Source organism: Gymnoscopelus braueri, assembly GCF_963280865.1.
Source record: "Gymnoscopelus braueri genome assembly, chromosome: 7".
NCBI lineage: Eukaryota > Metazoa > Chordata > Actinopteri > Myctophiformes > Myctophidae > Gymnoscopelus > Gymnoscopelus braueri.
Window position 1 is genome coordinate 47,622,494 of NC_137608.1, and position 22,517 is coordinate 47,645,010.

A 22,517-nucleotide genomic window follows, 5' to 3' on the forward strand; every position below is an offset into this window, starting at 1 on the left:
CGCTATGAGCTTGATCTGCTATTTTTTTTTTATTGTGAAAATCTTTCAATCTATGTATTTTTTAAAGCAAAACATTTGTAACTCAAATATTATTGCTTCTGGGGGATTCTACAAATGTCTTCTAAATCGTAACAGTTTTCTTTTTTTTGTTTTACTTATATTGCTATATATCAGTGGTTCTTCAACTTTTTCAGGTCAAGGACCTCCCAAAATGAAAAAAAAAAAACATCTGAAAATGTTTTGTTCCAGGGACCCCCAAAGATTTGAGTTAAAATGTATTAAAAGAGTTTTCAAAAAAGAAAATAGCAGATCTACAAGCTCATAGCGCGGCACTCTGTGCCGTGCTATGAGCTTGTATATCTGCTATTTTTGAATAGCCCAAAGAAATCTTAAAATTCCCAGTCTAAATGGGTTAAGGCACTTGAAGGAGAATCTCACAAGTGTGTCTCTTCCTGTGAATATACCCTCACACCAGGAAGCATGTTCTATATTTATTAAGACCAGTAAGGGTGCATCCACAAATAAGATGCAAGTTGACGCTAGTTGTCTCAAGCCCTTGTTCCGGTTCCGGCCGTTACTTTGATATCTTCCGGGGCTTTGAGCAGCTGGAGGGCAGCGCCGTTTTTCAGGAAGTCTCTCTCTCTTCTCCTCTGCTTTATTACAACCTACCAGCATGGTAGCCCGCAGTTTACTGCCTCAATTACACCACAAAGGCTAACATGTAGCAGCGGACGATCGCCACCGTCTACGCCTCCTGTGCCTGGGACCCAACCACGCGTGGCTCGCCCTCCACCCTCCACCCTCCACCCTCCAGGGGTGGAGGGTGGAGGCCCCCCACATTGAAAACCAAATTGTAAGCCATCAGACCAAAAACATCTGCCATCAGTCGGGCTCCAATCATAACAGTTCTACCCTTCAGAGATTGGTACCTCCACCGCCTACTGTTAATAATAATAACAATAACAATTAACAATAATAACAATAATAATGGCATTTCAATGTCTTGTTTCTAATTTCTCCATGTCTTTCCATTGCATTTTCAATATGTCTAACAACATCTACTCCCACCAACACTTTTTTCATCTCTCCAACACTGACATCTGCTGGAGATACTTTTAGTGGGGATAAAAAAAAAAACACGTTGCTGACAAGAAACCATTGACAAAACTAGTTGTCAATAAATATAACTGAACAAAATGGTCATTTTAAATACTTTTATTAAGATAAAATACATCTTACAAGGTACAAAATTATACAAATAGGTTATCTGTAAGGACAATGCTGTAGGTTGCAGTTTTAAGAAAACCATAAAAAGTAAAATAAAAGTCTCAGTCTCCAATGGTTGATATTGGTATTTGATTGTACCCACAGAACCGATAGCAACATTCCCACTTAAAGCTACAAACCTTACTTTAATGGATAAAACATTTGAACCAATCTATATGGTATCGTATGTTACAATATAACAAGTACATGTGCAGTGGTTGGAGGTGTTCCCTTCTCTTCCATTGAGACATTTAGACCCTGGTGTTGGGTAGGACACCTACTGGTTACACAAGTAGCGCTGCCTGAAGGTCATAAGTGCAGTATCTCCCCTGGAATGCCTTCTTGGAAGAACAGCAGGATTTGTCTCTCGTGCGGGAGACCTAGGTTCAAATCCTGGGTAGTACATTAAAGTTACACATTGCAGCTTTAATACCAAATGTTCTCCCGTATAGCAGGGGTTCCCAAAGTTGGGGTCGCGACCCCACTTGGGGACGCGGGAGACTGACGGTGGGGTCGCGAAATTATTTTGAGTAAAAAAAAACAATAAAAAAAACGTTTTTTTTATTTTATTTATTTTATTTTAAATTCAACAGAATGGATGAAATACAACCTAAAATGATTACAAATAGTACAATTTACCATTTTAATACATTTCAAATGCGCACCGAACGTGCACGGTTATGTGCATAAATTACCTCCAGGTTTAGGTGGGGTCGCGAGTCAATGGCCGCCTTATTTTGGGGTCGCGGGCTGAAAAGTTTGGGAACCCATGCCGTATAGAACCACAGTATGCCTTCTATCAATGGCACCACTTTGTGCTCACCTATTGCTTCTGTTCTATTTTGTTTAGTTTTTTATTAGAGTAAGAACCATCACACATCTTTGGTTTTCAGGTAATACATTCACAATAGACACTTGAGTGGTTATTAATGTTATAGCAATGAATAGTTACGGACCATTTTAATAGTTTAGTGCTGTTTCCTGATGTTAGCACTATTTGTTCAGTGTTCAGTGATGAACTCTCCAGCACCCCCAGTTTCATTGATTAGACCAATAGGTTTTACATGAAGCTGTTCAGAAGTTAAGTGAGGCTTTGTGAGAAGCACCACTGTCAATGGACAATCACTGTTCAAGTTCATTAGCCGTAGTAGGCGAACATTGGTCGAAAATAGGCGATCTACAAGTTCAGAAGTCTCGCGTTGTGACCGTGAGCTTGCAGATTTGCCATTTTCAGCAAAGGCATTTGGTGTAGAGGGGGAAAAAAGGAGGGGGACCTAGTATAGGCCCCTGGGGGACACCGGTGAACAAAGTATGGTATATAATAAGGTAAAGTGGTTCAAGTAAATGAGTTATGCCTTGCCCCATAACCAATCTTATTACAAAGTTGCATGATGTTGCGTAAACTTACAGGTCTTCTTATGAGATGAAAAAGACCTGTCTGTCACCACGCCTAGTCGTGCGAAAAGTTAATTAGTTCTTCCTGTTTAATTAGTTCTTCATGGTGTTGCGTAACTCCTGTAAGTTCCAACGTTGTGCCTGGAACTTACAGGCATTTTTATGATATAAGCCACGCCTCCAGTCCAGACCCCCTTGGGCCAATCAGTGGCTATGTTTACATGCAGAGAATTTCCTCAATCCTCAATGTATTTTATTTACCTGTGCCCTGAATGAATCAATGTGTTGAAAGTACAGTATGTAGTCCTAACTTCTTCACGCGAGAAGTCCCGTTTAGCATTAACAATGAAAGGCTCCTGCCTCTCCTGTCAATTCTAAGTTATACTTGGTTTGCGCACAGGATATAGCTGATCTCCAAGCTCGCAACGTGTCGCGCTGTGACGCGTTGTGAGCTTGTAGAACGGCTATTTTCGGTGCGCGAACACATGATCACAAAGCCTTAAATGCCATGTTCCCACAAGTTCATGTAATGCTACTGTATCTAATGTGGCTCATTATATCTGCCGAACGGCTGCAGCCGGGGAAGTACGAACTCTTGTAGAAAAAAGGGGAAACGCCTTGGAAAGTTGATGCAAAAAACTGGGCAAATGTATGACTGACATGAAAAAGGCCGTAAAGATGTCCCAAAATCCTGAAGCCAGCCAATCATTGCAGAGGCATATAGTACATCACAAGTCTTCATAAATCTGACTGTTTATGATGTGACTGGCCTGTCTTTCTCCCAAGCGCCTCTCCGCTGGCCCTGCAAAAAAAGAAAAACCTCCTCAGAGGTCCGCCGTCGTCCGATACATCTGCAGCGAGGTCACCTCCACGTCCTGCACCTTGGCGTTCTGGGGGCGTCCCGTGGGGCTGTAGCCAGCCGAGCGTCCCATGGGACTAAAGCCCATGGTGGTGCGTCCCGTCTGGCCGAAACCCGACGATCTGGCCGCGGCGGGGCGGTGCAAGTAGCGGGCCGACGTCACCAGGTTCCCGTAGCCCCCCGTGTGCGAGAAGGCGTAGCCGGAGCGCCGAGAGCTGGTGCGACGCAGGCGGGCGCGTCGGGGCGGAGGAGGCGGCGTGGCTTTGGCCTGTCTGACTTTGAACATCACCTGGAATGTGGAGAGTTATGCGAGATATGCGTAAATATACAATTTGTAGCGCTCCCTTTTCGTAAAAGAAAATAACCTCTCTTATATATGCAGGGCCACCATGTTGGCACTTTTTCTGATTTCAATTTGTCTAAGGAGTTCACATTACTTATGTTTTTACATTCATGGAATGTTTTTTTTTTTTCATATTTAGAAAAAATAATTGAGAATAATTGTAGAAAAATACAGGACCCATAAAAATGGGTCCGCTACCCAAAAATGGGTCCGGACCCCTGCTCTAGACCACCAGATGTGGTTCCAAATGGACCATGTACCTCCCATCACAATAATATTACTGTGATGATATTGAATTGCGTCACTCAAACAAATATAGTTGTCGCACCCTATGTGAATGCACCTCAACAACAGGAAATGTACAGTCAAGACAATGTGGAAGTTCTCGATGATCTATGTAATCCACGCGTGTAAAAATCTATTTGTTGCAGCTAAGGATTCAATTATATCAGCAATAAGAGAGGTTTACAGTTGATCGATATTTGCATTTGGCAAAAGGAGTAGTGTAGCGAGAGAAGTGCTGAGACTACAATTGGGCGCTCCTAAAGTACCAACCTTGAATTCTTAATGAGATGGTCAATGTGTCCACACATTGGAAGAAAACTAAAACTAAAACCTGATATTGTCTCTGTCGGGTGGAAACCTTACGTCCAAAACAGTATAACTTTTGAAATTCATTTACAAAAAAACACAAAAAGTTAAAATATGGAGGTTTCTGCCCGACAGCAACAATATACCAAATGATTATCTAAGGGCGAATAGGCCTGTGGCACTGCATCTTTCTGTATGTATTACCTGACAGTGTCAGTTTAATAATCATTTCTGTCTATTCATGTTGAACAGGTTGTTGCTGTGCTCTCTGTCTGCATGTAAATCGCACGTTTTCTAACAAATGGATATTATAACTAGAAAAAGTGCTCCTCGGAGCACAGGTCTCCGCCAGGTCAGGTACGTTATTCTGGCCTCCTGGTGGCGCTATAATAGGCCAATGTGAAAAGGGTGCCAACCTTGCCATTTATTCTTGCATTGACTCTGCATTCATGATTTGAGGCATTTTGTTCCAAAAATGTGTTTTGCTAATTAGACCTGCTGGTGGCGCTATAACAGGCCAATGTGAGAAGGTTGGCATTTCTTCCTTGGCCTAGTGGGAATGTGCGTGTAAAATTTCAAGGAAATTGCAAGCTGTGTGTATACTTTGAGGCTTTTTGTTCAAAACGGACCAATCCTGCAAACTTTGGAAGCCAACCTTAGGCAATGAGGATGGAATATGGGAAATCGGACAAATCCATGTTGATCACATGACTATAGAGATACTGTGTACTGATTTGCATGACGTTTGGATACAATTTGTAGGAGTAATATAAAAAAATGGGTTTTGCACAAATCGGCCTCCTGGTGGCGCTATAACAGGCCCATGTGAAAGATTTGGGGCAGAAGTTCTGAATTGGCATCCAGGGAGTGTGTGTGCACAGTTTCGGAGCGACCGGGCCAACGGTGCCGGAGATTAGCTGGTGACGGCCGGACGGACGTACGGACACACGGACACACGGACACACGGACACACACACGGACGGACGGACAGGGGGTAAAACATACTCTCTCGCCATGCCTTCGGCCTGGCGGAGACAATAATATAATATAATATTTATATAAATAAATAAAGTATCCATGCTGTGATTGGCCAAAGGCCACACCTTGTCGTTGATGGTGGGACAGAGCTGGATCAACAGGAAGCGGTAGGTGACCACAGGAAGTATACACAGGATGGAGGTCAGGAGGATGGTCAGCCACATGTTGGGCTGGTTCAGAGAGTTCCTGGCTGTACCTGGAAGCACGCACGCACACACGCACGCACACATACACACACGCACACACGCACGCACACACACACACACACACACACACACACACAAACACGTGCGCACACACACATACGCACAAGTTTACTTAGCAGACTTTTGGAAAATTTACATTGACTTACAGTACATTCATTCTACGTCTCCTATGTTTTTTACCATTTACATCTCCTAAACTTAACCCGAAATCTAACCCTTAACTTTGGGTACATCAACATTGTCCCCATTCAGACAACATTCCTAATATAGGCCATATTTGGGGGAAATTATGTCCCCAAATATGGCCTAGGTCAGTAATCCACACGCACGTACAGCAATTCTTGGAAATGGATTCCATGAAGATGCAGCACATTAGAAATACACCAGTTGCCTTCAGCACTTCAGTCATATTTTATACTTCTGTCACTTGAAAATAGTGAGTATAGCTGATATTTTTTCTTATTTATTTGCAACCATTTTCAAAATAGGGATGCTAGTGGTTAGTATAGAGTAAAAGCTCCTCACTCACCTATGAAGGGGAAGGACGAGGGGACGATGAGGTACATGCCATTGCTGTACATGGTGAAGGTGACAGCGAAGTACATGGCCAGACTGCCCACCACGAAGAACGTGTTGACCGCCGTCCAGTACGCCATGTCCAAACCCAACTACACGCCCAGGATGAGGTGAGACAGGACCGAAACGGATAAGCATTATTCACCATGCACAACTTTCTATCGACGGGATTAGACTTGTTTTCATTGATTTTATTACTGTTGCTATGGTCTTTTTATGCTTCCACCGTGACAGCCGTGGCCGGAGGCATTATGTTTCCGCGATGTCTGTCTGCATGTACGTACACATCGTTGCTGTCGGGCAGAAACCTCTTATCTCCAAATTCGAACTTTTTGTGTTTTTTTGTACATTAACAACCTATACTTGATAATGCAACTACTGCGTCACACAAAAGTCTCAAAAGTAGCAGATTTACAAGCTCGAAACACGGCTTGAAACGGGGCTCGAAACGCGGCTTGAAACGCGGCTCGAAGCGACGCGTTTCGAGCTTGTAGATCTGCTACTCTTGCTATTTTTAAATTTGCATCCGGAAAAATAACTTTTTTGGAGGTTTCCACCCAACAGAGACTACATGTACATAATGTACGTGATTCCATCCCAAACCTTACTTATAGAGGTCAACCTATACTACCCAAAAGAACGGATCTCTGTCAGCAAGCGATTTTCACTTCCTAAAAAGTGGATACCTGAGAATCCATGTGACTGGGAAACAGTGACATCTGGTGGATAGTACAGAGGGTTAACTCCTGTTTTTGAGCAAATCGTGCACTTTTTGTAAGAAGCGTGAAATTTTCAGCATAATTAGTAAATAATATAACATTAATTTTCAGAAGGGGAGGGAAGTCAGATTTGACCTCTGAGGACCGTGAGAGGTCAAATCCAAAATGGCCGCTAGTCCAACTTAAGTTTGGAACCAAACACAGTAGAAAAATGTTTAAAGTATCATTTCCAACTAAATAGGGGATGCCTTTTCCTTGGGTGAGACTTTCGAGATCACCAGATTTCAAGGAAATGCATTTAGGTTGAGGTCAAGGTAAAAATGTGCCCACAAAAAAAAAAATGATTTCCTCAGAGTCAACAAATGGCAGTGGAACAGACACTGGTCTATTATATAAGTGACACCTACAATGACACACCTGATGGGGTTTAGACAATTCTGTGACAATCATGCTTGTTCGGTAGAGAGCAATCAAGGGGCCTTTTCAATCCAATAACATGGCTGCCATAGGATTGTCTGATCCCCATCAGGTGTGTCATTATTGGTGTCGCCTATAAGAGACCAGAGTTTCTTACACTGCCATGTGTTGATTCTGAGGAAGGCCAACAGTACGAAACGTTACTCAAATACTAAATCGCTACATAAAGAGCCAGAGTGGGCAACGCTTTTTTCTTCATAAGTTTGTTCCTGAGTGTAACACATCCTGACACCCAAGCTGCAAACTGCAGTCCAAACGGGTGTTATTCCCTTCTCCTGTCGTCTCCTGGCAATTTCATCGCAACTATGTCAAAGCGTCACAACCTGAACGACCCTACCCAGTGCTTTACATCCAAGCAATCCAAGCCACCCACTACTACTAACTGGGACATGTGTGTCCTCTGTCAAAAAGTAACAGATGAACCATTACAGTGTCCACTAAGACATTCCTCTAGCAGAGGGCAAGGAACTTTATGCAACCAATGCGAGTGGAGTCCTCTGTTCTCCTGCTGATTCAAACTTGGCCTGCCTTGCCCCATGTTCGCAAGAGGAGGCTGACACTCGTCTGCTTCTGCATGTGGCAGATGCTGTGCAAAAGGGGTGTAAGAAGGTGACCATACGTACGGTTGATACTGATGTGGTAGTACTGGCTGTGGCTTCATTCAGTAAGATAGGTCCTGATAAGCTATGGGTTGCCTTTGATGTTGGATCAAGCTTTCGGTACATAGCTGTTTATGAAATGGTTGCCACAATGACTCCAACACAGCGTCTGACTCTCCCAGTATTTCACGCTTTCACCGGGTGTGACACTGTATCTGCGTTCGCTGGCAGAGGAAAGAAGACAGACTGGGAAACTTGGAAGTCATTCCCAGAGGTGAATGAGGCTTTCAGTGAACTCCTACACATGCCAAGTGAGGTCAGTGAAGGATCAATGTTCCTGCTAGAGCGATTTGTGGTGCTCATGTATGACCGAACCAGTGAGTGCACGGAAGTGAATGATGCCAGGAAACAGCTCTTCACAGAGAAGTCAAGAACACTAGAGAGCATTCTTCCAACCCAGGCAGCACTCAAGCAACACATCAAGCGCACTTGCGACCAGGCAAACTGTTGGAACCAGGCATTGGTACTGGAACCAGAGATGCCAGAGCCATCTGAATGGGGCTGGACAAAAGAAACAACTGGGTGGCAACCATTTTGGACCACTCTCTCTGAAGCATCCAAATCGTGGCATGAATTAATCCGCTGTCGCTGCACCAAAGGGTGTACTGGACGATGCAAGTGTGCCAAAGCTGCACTCAAATGTACTGCACTGTGCCTCTGTTCTGGAGACTGTTAAGTTGTTGTTTTTTTGTCTTGTTTTTCTCTTTCTGTACCTGTATCTTTCTGCCTTGAACCTTGAGTCATTTACTATTCATTTATTAATATAGACTACCACCATGGGTTTATTCTGTTTATTTGTTTTGTATTATTCACATTGTCACAAAATGGAAGAACAGTTTCACTATATTGCAGTATAACCCAGTGTCCAAGCTAAAATAAACTTATTACTATGTCATTTGACCTCGACTTTGATTTAATGTATGTCCTTGGGTTCTAGCAATCTCCAAAGTATCATCAAATGAATGGGCAACCCCAACTTAGTTGGAAAGAACGCCTTGAATGTTTTTTTTAAGTATTTAGACATTCAGACCCTGTAAACGGGAGACCATCTTGGATTTGACCCCTCAGAGGTCAAATTTGACTTCCCTCCCCTTCTGAAAATGTATGTTATATTATTTACTAATTATGCTGAAAGTTTCAGCCTTCTTACAAAAAGTGCACAATCGTATTGCTATTCCGCTCTACTAGGACCTTTTTTTTTGCCATAACATACCTCAACCAAATGGTAGAAAGGGCTCAATCAGGTTGAGTTAAGTTCAGCAATGTTTTCAATGAGACTTAGAGACTCTACCAATTGGTTGCGCAGACTGTTAAAGGGAGAACATGAGGCACAATTATGTTTTCTCATTCCTTTATTGATATTGTGACATTCCATTCAAACCAAGCAAATTAAAGGCAAAATCTAACATCTGAACTTCAAACCATTCATGATCAGGGGCTGCAGATCCCAGGGGGGAAGGAGGGGACATGTCTGACATGTTCCTCCAATAAAATATTTAGAAATAAATGATATAATTTAAAATATATATTTATAAGAAAGTGATTACACTTTTGAAATCATTCTCCCATACAGTAAACACAATACTTTTTGAAGGGTTAGCTTTTGCCACCCGTGTGTTCTGATCAACAACTACTGCCAAATAAAGAATCCACAAGCTTCATCATCATCATCATCATCATCAACATCATCATCTTCATCACTTGTCCACAGAGCTGTTAACTAGTTCAATGAGTGAAGTTCAGCCAATATGAACGGATAGAAACACAACAGTGGAGCTGAAAAACGGAAATATAAATAATACTGACCAAGGAATATCTAAACTGTCAGAATTAGGCACATATTTTGTTCTTTACTTTAGTAAAGTTTGCACGACCTTTCTGTTATTGTTGACTCTCATCATGTCACTGTCACACCCTGAGCGCTCATTCTCCTAATTAACGTAATTACAATTAATAAGTAAAACCTCATGGGACGATGGGACAGGATAGACTGAATGTATGGATCATGTTATAAATTGAAGTTTATACATATAGGACACACACCATGTGTCCTTCAATTAGTGCTGAGTAATTCATTATTATTTATGAACTGACAGGAAGCCCTGTCCAGTTTTCTAAGCATTTTAGATATCAATAATTTACAGTAGATATTGATTATAAACGGAAGGTATTGATTACTGGATGTATTGATCATTAGTCAAATCAGGATCCAAAAATAAGAACTGAACTCTGTGTTGGTGATATTATTGATGAGAATGTTCCTTGTTTGTGCCCCCCCACCCCAAGTTGTAATGAGATCTGCTCCCCTGCTCATATGAATGATTACATATAACTCATTACTTAATATAAATGATTGCATGTCATCAGTGTTTCACATTAATGTCATACACTGTGGCAGTCCACCATTGTCACCTCAGACCACCCTAGAGGACCAGGTCCACCCATCATCTCAGACCACCCTAGAGGGTTTAGGTCCACCCATCACCTCAGACCACCCTAGAGGGCCTAGGTCCACCCATCACCTCAGACCACCCTAGAGGTGTCTAGGTCCACCCATCACCTCAGACCACCCTAGAGGGTTTAGGTCCACCCATCACCTCAGACCACCCTAGAGGGCCTAGGTCCACCCATCACCTCAGACCACCCTAGAGGTGTCTAGGTCCACCCATCACCTCAGACCGCCCTAGAGGACCAGGTCCACCCATCACCCCAGACCACCCTAGAGCAGTGGTTCTCAACCAGTGGTCCGGGGACCACCAGTGGTCCTTGGAGGGGTACCAGGGGGTCCCCAGCTAAATTAGTTGACATAGCATCACAATCATTGAAACACTTAGCTTTGGCTATTCAAAAATAGCAGATATAAAAGCTCATAGCGCGGCAGCGCTCATGAGCTTGTAGATTTTGCTATTTTTTTTTATCTTCTACTGCCGTAGAGGATCAGGTCCACCCATCACAGGGAAACAGTGATGTCATGATGATCGTAACACATTCATTATCACACATTAAAAATGATTACATAATAAATGACTTATGGTCAATAATATAAAAAATATAACCTTTTTCACAAACCTGGTTGACTGACTTCCATTCAGATGGATATTAATATTAATGTTATGAAAAACTCTGATTGTGTTTGTGATCATTTATTTAATGTTTCAATATAGTGTAGAACTGAAATATTATGTTTGTGTTTTCTGACAACAGAAACTGTACAAAGTAATTTGATGAACCGCCCACACTAATTGGGACTCCCTCTTCCTTTGGTGTGGCGCCCAGGTGGCGCCTAAACCCTGACCTTTAACCTCACAGAAACTATGCCTATAAACTTAACCTTAACCTTAATCTCACCTCAAAACCACATCAACCTTTGCGAAACACCGGGAAAAGAAAGTAATTATCGTTAGCCTTGGCTAGCCATTTAGCATTTTCAATTGTTTAAAGGACACATTAGTGAAAAAGGTTGATGATGTCATCATCGTGCTGCTGTTATGACTATTTAAAAGCTGAATGGACACACATGTATTTCCTCCTCTCTCGACCAGGGAGCAGCGATGACTCTCTGCTTCTCTGAAAACACACCCAGGTGTTCTGTGAAAAGACAAAAAAACAATAAGAATCTGAATGTATTAACTGTATGACCATGTTAACAGAATAACCTTCCCTTATAATAGTAAATGAATCATTCCCAAATTATTATTAATATGTCATTAATAACTTTAATTACGTTAAATGTTTGTTAATGGTTAATGATTTAATGATTTAAAACTATGCTATAAATGGATAATAGATCATGAACAAGTTATTAATAAACTACTTGAAAACCTAACCTCCCAGCACCCTCCATGCAACTACAGTAACCATCAAAGTAGAAACATCTCAGTCCATTCAAACAGCATTTGACCAATTATTTGTCAATAGTGTATCTTAGTAGGAAGGGCAGCTCAGTTGGTAGAACACTCTCCTTTGGACGACAAGGTTCTGTCTTTGATCCTGCTAGTGATGGAAGGATCAGTGTTTTAAATGTACTGAATCATTGGGTACAGTTCACTGAAATGTTGTGTTCAACCAAGAGGACCCCCCCCCCCCCCATCTGATCACATTGTCATCAGTGATACAACAAATCATTTGATTATTAAATGTGATTTTTAGATTCATTATCATAAAAAAATTAAGCAGAAGACACATGATAATGTGAATTCACGCGACCGGGATGGTTTACCAGGCTAGTTGTTTCACTTCTTAAACAAGCATGTTGTTTTGTGTGTCTTTCTTAGTTTTATACACTTTTATACATAAAAAAAAAAAAAAAAAAAGTTCAGTAAAAAGAAAGAGGAAGTGAACCTGGGTGTGTGGGAGGAGTCTAAAGATCCTCATTGGTTGTCGGCACCAGAATACGACCTGATAGAATAAGAAGAGAGACAGAAATACACATGACACACATGAATCCTATGTACTGTATTGTGTGTATTACTCCATCAAATGCATAAATGTACACAACACAATAACATAATAACACAACAACATTAAGGTTCTGTCATCAGAACTAATGTGAATATTTGACTCTTATTTAGGACTAAATGTAACACTGATGTATTAAAGCTAAATGTGACAACATAGAACACACTTTGACCTCTAGGTCGTCTAGAGAATGCACTTAAATGTACTTAAGACTTCTGGTGATTAGTAGCGTTGTTCCGTACCTATGTTGAATGCACTTATTGTAAGTCGCTTTGGATAAAAGTGTCTGCTAAATGACTGTAATGTAATGTAATGTCTAAACTGGTCTAAACCGGTTAAGGTTCTAAACCAATATAAACCAGTTTAGGTTGTGGCTTTACATGTTTGTTTGTTTGTTTGTTTGTTTGTTTGTTTGTTTGTTTGTTTGCATTTCTGTGAGGGTTCCACATGTCATGATTTCCTCTGTTGATCTGACCTCATTTCTTCCACTGTTAATATAATAATTAATGAAACATGTTATTTAAACATGTTAATTAAACATGTTAATTAAACATGCTAATCACCTCGTTTCTTCCACTGGAAGTAGATGAATCCAGACAGGAACAAGACCAGACCCAGAACCAGACCTGATGCTCCCATGGCCACCTTGTTCTTCACTGACTCTGGCATGGAGTCATCTGATAATACAAACATTATATCATATATCATATCATATCATATCATATCATATCATATCATATCATATCATATCATATCATATCATATCATATCATATCATATCATATCATATCATATCATATTATTACAGTAGATTAAAACATCTTGTTCTTAACAGACTCTGACATGGAGTCATCTGACAATAAGCTACAACAACCAAACACAATAAACAGACGACACAGTCATTGTGAGTCTGTTCAGGAATAATGAGTCCAACCCTATTGGTCCAGTCTATGAGGAGTTTGTCACCTGATGTGACATGTCCTTCTTAGAGCTAAATACATCCAAAACAAAGGATATGATGATAGATTTTAGAAAACATGAATCAACCTTTTACTATGATGATTATAAACCAGGCTGTGGAATGTGCAATAAGTATCTTGGGACAGAGTCATAGACTCAGAACTGTGAGGCAGTTTGTAAAAAAGAACATCAGCGCTTGTTCTGTCTTAGAAAACTGTCTTGTTTTCACATTGATGAAACCATGATGACTCTTTGATCTGTCTTTATCAAATCAATCTGGTATTTTATCAGCTTTTATCAAATCAATCTGGTCTTTAAACTGCTTTTATCAAATCAATAAGCTCATAGCGCGACACCGAGTGCCGCGCTATGAGCTTGTAGATCTGCTATTTTTGAAAAATCTTGAACATTTGCGCAAATGTTTGAATATAATTTATAAATGTATTTTTTTAAACAACATTTTTAACTCAAACATTTTCTTCTGGGGGGGTACCTGGAACAACATATTTTGATGGGGATCAGCGGCCAAAAACATATCAATTTGGGGGTCCTTGACAAGAAAATGTTTTTTCAGAAAAATTAAGAAATATGTTGAGAGACATTTGACAGTTACAAATGTTTGCTTAAAAAATATATGTATTCAAAGATTTGCACAAATGTTCGCAATAAAAAAAAAATAGCAGATCTACAAGCTTTTATATCTGCTATTTTGACAGTAGATTAGCCTACACTAGATTACAGTAACTGACCCCAGTCCATCTTGATAGGCGCGGTCAGGCTGGGATGTTCCACCATGCATGTGATCTTCTCTCCTGATCTGTAATACAAACACACACACACACACACACACACACACACACACACACACACACACACACACACACACACACACACACACACACACACACACACACACACACACACACACACACACACACACACACACACACACTGGTAGTACCAGTAGAGGTGTCTATTAGTTGTGTATTTCTATGTATAGGTGTCTGTTAGGTGTGTACCTGGGTGTGTACTCCAGGTAGGAGTGGTACTGGTAGTACCAGTCTCCATCAGACAGCTCATCAGTAGAGGAGAGACCAGAGGTCAAAGGTTCTTGACCTATCCACCAGGTCACCAGGATCACTTTAGGATAGAAGTCGTAGCTGCTGCACCTCAGCATGTGAGTGTGTTCACCACGACGAGGGGGAGTCTCTGACTTCAGTCTCACTTTGGGCTCCACTCCTAAAAAAGATGATGATGATTATCATTATGATTATTTGTATATACCAGTCATAGGGATATGTCATTATCATTAACAATTGTATATGATCCAAATGAGGTCCAAATTATCCAGAAAGCCGCAACACACTTGGTCTTCAACCAGCCAAAATGTTCACGTTTCCCGGCTCTCCCCCGTTCTCCTCTCCCTCCATTGGCTCCCAGTTGCTGCCCTCACAGAGTACAAAACACTGATGTTGGTCTACAAAGCAACCAAAGGTATGACACCCCCATATCTTCAAGCCTGATCCAACCCTAAAACCCCTCCAGCTCACTCTGAATCTTCTCTAAAACACCCTGGACAACGCTCCACACGTCCTAGACTCTTCACCCTTCTCTAAAACACCCTGGACAACGCTCCACATGTGCAAGACTCTTCCCCCTTCTCTAAAACACCTTAGAAACACTCCACACGTCTTAGACTCTTCTCCCTTCTGGCTCCCAAATGGTGGAACAAACTCCCCATTGCAGTTAGAGCTGCAGACTCACTCCCGATCTACCACCATAATCTGAAGACTGTAGCACTAGACCTAGCCTTGATGACCTTGCAGGCTTATGCAAAGGTATTTTTGTTTGATATTATACTGTTTAGACTGATGATAGGTTCTTGGTTTACCTATGATCCTAGATTACTATTTCTATGTATTTGATGTATTACCTTGTGTTTTCCTTTCTTACTGTAAATCACTCTGGATTAAGAGCGTCTGATAAATGCCTACATTGCAATTGTAAGTGTCAATGTTTGGCCACCAGATGGCACCAGATAATAACATTTCATAGCGTACTGTAGATTCTACAATAGTCTACAGTTTTCTACAAAGTAGAATTCATTTATATAATGTAATTTAAACATATTAAATAATTCATAGTTACACAGTGCTTTACATAAACAACAATAAACCATTTAATGAAAATAGTTCAAATGAACTAGAGTAGAAACAAACACAACGATACACATAATCCTGTAGAATATTACTAAAGTGATTAAAAACATACAAAACAAACTAGTAAAGACAATAATTAAAGTATAAAATCAGGTGGTGAAATGAAGTGTATAGAGGTGTGTTTTAGCCTTCTTTTTAAAGTTAATTTCAAACATTAATCCCGGTGTCTCTGTTTTAGGCAGGTCATTATGTTTGGGTGAAAACTCTCAGAAATAGATCTATATGTTTCATTTATACTCGGTGTACGATGGTGACACCACATGTTGTGAGCTTGTATCTGCTATTTCCACTGACAGCGTGTTAGGATAGAGTATGAATCAGGCTTAAAGGAGTAGTTCACCCCAAAAATTACTTATTTTCTATCAATTACACCCCATGAAGCATTGAATTCATGGAGATTTTTAAGTTTTTGTCTCATTCCTGAGACAATATTTGATGACCGGCGGTTTCTCCGGTAGGAGACTCTTTGAGTCTCCTACCGGATACATTAGCATCTTTCCGCCGGTAATCAAATTATTGTCTCAGGAATGAGACAAAAACTAAACAATCTCCATGAATTCAAGGCTTCATGGGGTGTGATTGATAGAAAATAAGTCATTTTTGGGGTGAACTACTCCTTTAAGTGTTAAAGAGGATCTGAAATGTTTCTCAGCAGATTAAGTAATGTTTTATAATCATTATCAGTATTATAATATTATATTATAGTATATTAATAGTATATAATATTAACACCATTAATCATCTCTGAATAGAATCATGTGATTTCATGTTATAGTTTATGAGGTGATGAGTGTTGAGTGCTGCTCTGAGATCAGCTCACCTCTCTTGTTCAGAACAGAGGAGTAGTAGATCTCAATGTTGTGTTTGCAGGATGCCTCTCGTTGTGATCTCCTAAAAGCCAGTTCTGTAGGATCTTTATTCCAGCGCTCTGCGTTCTTCACACCAAGCTCAGTGTATCCAACCCACTGATCTACTCTACTGTCCCACCTGAGGAACTCATCACCATCGAAATGATATGACAGTATGAACTGTATGTCCTTCAGCTCACTGGAGTTAAACACACAGCGGGCAGCCAGATAGAACACATATCCATCTGGAAATAGACAATTAAAAATGTTATTAATGTTCAGTTTTATTATCATCTGTATAATATCAACACTAGGCTATAACAGCCCCCTATCGGCTAAATCTGAGTAGCTTAAATACAATTACAAAGTAAACAAGGACTCTGTCTGTCTGTCTGTCTGTCTGTCTGTCTGTCTGTCTGTCTGTCAGACCCCATCATGTATATCCAAGATAACCCCTTCTTTTTATACCTAGGCTATTTGAAAATAGCAGATCTACAAGCTCATAGTGCGGCACCGAGTGCCGCGCTACGAGCTTGTAGATCTGCTATTTTCAAACATTTTAGTACTTTTACTTTTGGTACTTTTACTCACGTCAATTTTGAATTCCTGACTTTTACTTGTAACAGAGTACTTCTAGATTGCAGCATTGATACTTTTACTTAAGTAAAACATTTGAGTACTATTCCCACCACTGACTCTAGTCAGCAAACAAGATAAATAGTCACATAAGTAGAGAGTAGAGAGAACAATGTAGAGCCTCAAAGAAACTATAGGATACCAGGTCAATCATTATAACAATCAGCTGAGTTATATTAAACAAATAAAGGTCATTATTTATACTGTAATTAAAGACTGCATTGCAAACCTAAACGAAAACACTAAACTGTTGCTTTTGAAATTAAATTGCAATATTTTATATAAACTCCAAATGTATCAAATAAATCATCATTCAATTCAAATAATTGAATGAGTGCATTGACTTCTGGGGGTCCCCAGATGATTAGCTTAATAGGTAACATTGTTTTCTCACTCAACAGTAAACAAACCAACATACAGTATAAGTGGATACAGGGTATCTGCACATTTATAAAGTGACAATTTAATGACTTTTAAGACCTTTTTAATAGCAAATTGGCCAAATTGTCAAATACAAAAGAAAGAGACAAACGTTGTGAAAATAACCGATCTACAAGCTCGCACAAATATGATTCTTTGGGGAGGTCCCCAGTTCAAATAAGATTATTTTGGGGGAGTCCCCAGTTCAAATATGACAATTTTGGGGGGTCCCCAGTTCAAAGAGGATTATTTTGGGGGGTCTGCAGTTCAAATAGGATTGTTTTGGGGGGTCCCAACCAGTTGAGATAGGATAAATATTTTAACCCCCCCCCCCCCAGTGATAGGCCACACCCACAGCTTCAAACCAACCCCCCAAGGTGATAAGCGACGCCCACCCCAGCCAACAGCAGATCTACAAGCTCATAGCGCTATGAGCTTTTTTTGTATAATCAATAAATTAAACAAACATAACATAACATTAACAACACACTCTACCATCCTTCAGTGGTGGAAAAAGTACTCAAATATTTTACTTAAGTAAAAGTATCAAAAATTGTAATATAGAGAAATACATTGTTACAATTAAAAGTCCGGAATTCAAAATGTACTTGTAAAAGTACTAAAAGTAAAAATACTCATTATACAAAATTTCCCATTTCAAGTTTTGAAATGTATACACATCTTTTGAAAATAGCAGATCTACAAGCTCACAATGCATCAAATCGTGATTAGTGACGCATTGTGAGCTTGTAGATCGGCTTTTCAAATGGCCCATAGGGCTGAAGTGGTTACTCTATGTTTTGTAATGATAATCAAAATCTACAAAGTAACTAAAGTTTTCAAATAATGGATTTGGAAATTGGAAATACTCGAGTAAAGTACAAATGCCTCAAAATTGTACTCAAGTACAGTACTTGAGTACATGTACTTAGTTACTCACCTCTGTAATTTAATTCATGAATCACAGGAACATTTTGATGGTAACTGTTGTATAATCGTATTATCTTGGATTTTCACATGATTGTCTTTTAATTGAAAATCCAAATAAATAAATGAAAATATATCAGATATGCTCGGTGGTCATTGGTCATGGGCCGCGGTAACACGCCGTCCCACCAGTCTTTTGAGCAGGAGCACGCACACGCACATGCATCGATTAAAACAACCTTTAAGTTCACACCTCAACAAAGGCTGCCGACTGCCGGGTGTCACACCAGGTGAATTATCATAGGAATGAGCCTAGATGCATATCAATTGTCCATTGTGTGACCTGTAGTGTAGGTGTTAAGCCACGTGCGCGTGACGTCTTTAAAATAGTGTCCCACCAGAGATAGATTCAGCAAGTCAACACTGGATACGCTTCCTCAGATGGTTTTTGGATGGTATACGCTATTTAAAAAAAAAATCTGCACAGTATACTACGTATATAGTGTATCACAGTCACACCAAGTTGTACCATCTACACCTCACCAACAGCTCAGGTTGTACAGAATGCATAGATTTGTAACAATATATATATATATATATATATATATAATAAAGCACCTTGAGCACATATTCATGTTTACTAGAAATACATATTATTTAGAAAATATTTCACCATAAATGCTTAATATAAATGTTTAAACATTTTCATTAATGTTAGATATATTCAACCGTTTTAGTTAATAACTATTGTGTTCATAGTATTCATGTACCTTTCACTGGTGGTTTCTTCAAGGCAGTGCGAATGGTGTCCAGGTTGAGTTTGCAGAGCGCCTGCTGATTCAAAGCTGCTTCATAAGCTGCTGTCCAGGTTATATGATCTACAAACGGAGGCTGAGGGTACACCACCTTCCCTTTGTTGAAGTCTGCGTACCCCATCACTTCACCATCCAGTGCATACATGAACTCTTTATATGGGTCTTTAACTGTGTCTGAACAGCCAACGACATTAATGTCCTCATGGAACACTGGAAATAAAACAAAGATGAAATTAAATTCAACAACAAACGTCTTCACAGTGACAATAACACATAATCATAAACAATCATGTTTGCAGTGGTGGAAGAAGTGTTTGTCACAACAACAGTTCCTAACATCTGTTTATGTATTTGGACCATCATTCAAGATCCAATACTGTATATGCAGGCAGTAAGAGGTGTGTGTGTGTGTGTGTGTGTGTGTGTGTGTGTGTGTGTGTGTGTGTGTGTGTGTGTGTGTGTGTGTGTGTGTGTGTGTGTGTGTGTGTGTGTGTGTGTGTGTGTGTGTGTGTGTGTGTGCGCGCGTGTGTCATTTGTTTATATTGTGCATTGTTCATATTTGTTTTTATATGATAACAGTAGATATAAATGTATATTATATAATAACATAAATATTATGTACTTACTTCCTGGGATCGCTTTGACATGAAGTACAGAGGAGAGGATGAGGAGGGTGGCTGTAATCTTCATCATCACTTATCAAAACTGAACTGAATTTAATAGATGAGAATAAACAGATGAGAATAAACAGATGAGAATAACAGAATAAACAGATGATAATAAACAGATGATAATAAACAGATGAGAATAACAGAATAAACAGATGAGAATAAACAGATGAGAATAAACAGATGAGAATAAACAGATCAGAATAACCAGATGAGAATAAACAGATGAGAATAAACAGATGAGAATAACAGAATAAACAGATGAGAATAAACAGATGAGAATAAACAGATGAGAATAAACAGATCAGAATAAACAGAGGAGAATAAACAGATGTTTACTGAAGGAGAAGTTCTGGAGTCTGAAAGAGAATGAAGGAGGACTCGTTCTGTAGTTTAGAAGAATCAGCCAATCAGATTAAAGATATGATGTTACATCATCTGTTTCCAAGAAGACGACAGTCTGGATTATTGCACATATTGTGAACAGTATATAGCTGCTTACGCACCTTATGTCTCCTCATGTACATGCTGTACCTTATGCACCTATGTCTAACCTCATGTACATACTGTACCTTATGCACCTTATGTTTCCTCATTTACATACTGTACCTTAAGCACCTTATGTCTCCTCGTGTGTGTGTGTGTGTGTGTGTGTGTGTGTGTGTGTGTGTGTGTGTGTGTGTGTGTGTGTGTGTGTGTGTGTGTGTGTGTGTGTGTGTGTGTGTGTGTGTGTGTGTGTGTGTGTGTGTCATTTGTTTGTATTGTGCATCGTTCATATTTGGTTTATAACAGTATATACATGTATATATTATATAATAACATAAATATAATGTACTTACTTCCTGGGATCGCTTTGACATGAAGTACAGAGGAGTGGATGAGGAGGGTGGCTGTAATCTTTATCATCACTGATCAAAACTGAACTGAATTTAATAGATGGGAATAAACAGATCAGAATAAACAGATGTTTACTGAAAGAGAAGTTCTGGAGTCTGAAAGAGAATGAAGGAGGACTCGTTCTTTAGTTCAGAAGAATCAGCCAATCAGATTAAAGATATGATGTTACATCATCTGTTTCTGGAAAGAGGACAGTCTGGATTATTGCACATATCATGTACAGTATAGCTGCTGCTTATGCACCTTATTTCTCCTCATGTACTTACTGTACCTTATGCACCTTATATCTAACCTCATGTACATACTGTATGTAAATATCTTTGTTTAATTCATATTTTTTCTCTCCTTGCCCCTCCCCCATCTTATTTTCTTTCTCTTTCTGAAAATAACTAAAACGATGGAGCTGTACAAAAAATAATTTCACCCACTTCTTTACACCTTTAACCTGTGATGTGACAACAAAGATGATTCTGATTCTGTTGAAGAGAAACACAAGAAAGAAAGAAAGAAAGAAAGAAAGAAAGAAAGAAAGATAGAAAGAAAGAAAGGGGGACAACTTGAATCAGAAAGTAAAATATCTGGTCACTTCAGAAGAGAAAACCCAAATAAAATGCTGGAGCACTCCACTGGTCTACTCTGTACATATGTATTATTATGCAGGGTGACAAGGGGGTTTGGTCTCTGAAGACCATATTCACACGGCGGCCATTTTGCTATTAAGTTAATGAAATGCCACCCCGTTACCACCCTGTTTATTCAATGCAAAATGCAAAAATGGCCACCAGGTGAATATGGTCTATTATTTCCAATTCCATAGTGTAAAATAATACCAGTCAGAGTTCCATAGCTTTTGCCCCCCCCCCTACTGACAGAGGCTAAAATCGTGTGTGTGTGTGTGTGTGTGTGTGTGTGTGTGTGTGTGTGTGTGTGTGTGTGTGTGTGTGTGTGTGTGTGTGTGTGTGTGTGTGTGTGTGTGTGTGTGTGTGTGTGTGTGTGTGTGTGTGTGTGTGTGTGTGTGTGGTTGAAGCTTCTCACTGGAAACTCCCCGAACTTGTATTTCACTTCCTGATTCACTCAACAGCCAATCAGAATTATTGGGAGAGATCTTTACCGAGTGCCGCGCTATGAGCTTTTTGATCTATTTTGTTTGAAATTGTGAACATTTGTGCAAATCTTTGAATATACATTTTTTTAAGCGAACATTCGTAATTCAAATCTTTGCTTCTGGGGGTCCCTGGCACAACATATTTTGAGATGGGGGTCCGCGGCCACATACATATCAATTTGGGGGTCCTTGGCACGAAAAGGTTTGAGAACCACTGGTCGAAATAACCCATTAAGACCGGGAACGCATCTGTGTCATTTTCAGATGTCTTTGGCTATTCAAAAAATAGCAGATATACAAGCTCATAGCGCGGCACTCGAGATCTGCTATTTATTTTTTTAAACCATGAAATGTTTTGCAAATCTTGTTCTTAAAGCAAAAATGTGTAACTCAAATCTTTTTTAGGGGTTATTCTGGGGATTCTACAAATGTCTT

At 39.9% G+C, this 22,517-nt stretch overlaps 2 protein-coding genes and 1 long non-coding RNA gene across 3 annotated transcripts; all 3 read right to left on the bottom strand.

The window, feature by feature from the left end:
* Positions 1-3,437: 3,437 nt before the first annotated feature.
* LOC308088335 (putative phospholipid-transporting ATPase IM) lies at positions 3,438-6,359 on the bottom strand. The gene is made up of 3 exons (XM_080432742.1): positions 6,228-6,359; positions 5,558-5,688; positions 3,438-3,809 (listed from the first exon to the last, which is right to left on the bottom strand). The coding sequence occupies exons 1-3, from the start codon at positions 6,352-6,354 to the stop codon at positions 3,486-3,488; spliced, it is 582 nt and encodes a 193-aa protein (XP_080288868.1). The 5' UTR covers positions 6,355-6,359; the 3' UTR covers positions 3,438-3,485.
* Positions 6,360-9,508: 3,149 nt separating this feature from the next.
* LOC308087962 lies at positions 9,509-13,265 on the bottom strand. Its single transcript, XR_013933393.1, has 3 exons — positions 13,151-13,265; positions 12,471-12,527; positions 9,509-11,717 (listed from the first exon to the last, which is right to left on the bottom strand). It is a non-coding gene; the product is annotated as an uncharacterized lncRNA (long non-coding RNA).
* A 1,017-nt stretch (positions 13,266-14,282) lies between these two features.
* Positions 14,283-21,042, bottom strand: LOC308089086 (H-2 class II histocompatibility antigen, E-S beta chain-like; the record flags this gene model as incomplete). Its single annotated transcript, XM_080433658.1, has 6 exons — positions 20,920-21,042; positions 20,039-20,122; positions 19,368-19,622; positions 16,587-16,859; positions 14,567-14,786; positions 14,283-14,364 (listed from the first exon to the last, which is right to left on the bottom strand). The coding sequence occupies exons 2-6, from the start codon at positions 20,103-20,105 to the stop codon at positions 14,283-14,285; spliced, it is 897 nt and encodes a 298-aa protein (XP_080289784.1). The 5' UTR covers positions 20,106-20,122; positions 20,920-21,042.
* Between the last annotated feature and the right edge of the window lie 1,475 nt (positions 21,043-22,517).

What these genes read in the sequence shown, in the direction of transcription:
- LOC308088335 (XM_080432742.1), bottom strand. Translation starts at nt 6,354, where the DNA reads ATGGCGTACTGGACGGCGGTCAACACGTTCTTCGTGGTGGGCAGTCTG. An exon ending in CTCGTCCTTCCCCTTCATAG is followed by an intron (nt 5,689 to 6,227) that starts GTGAGTGAGGAG and finishes GCGTGCTTCCAG; the next exon opens with GTACAGCCAGGAACTCTCTG. An exon ending in GTCCCACCATCAACGACAAG is followed by an intron (nt 3,810 to 5,557) that starts GTGTGGCCTTTG and finishes TCCACATTCCAG; the next exon opens with GTGATGTTCAAAGTCAGACA.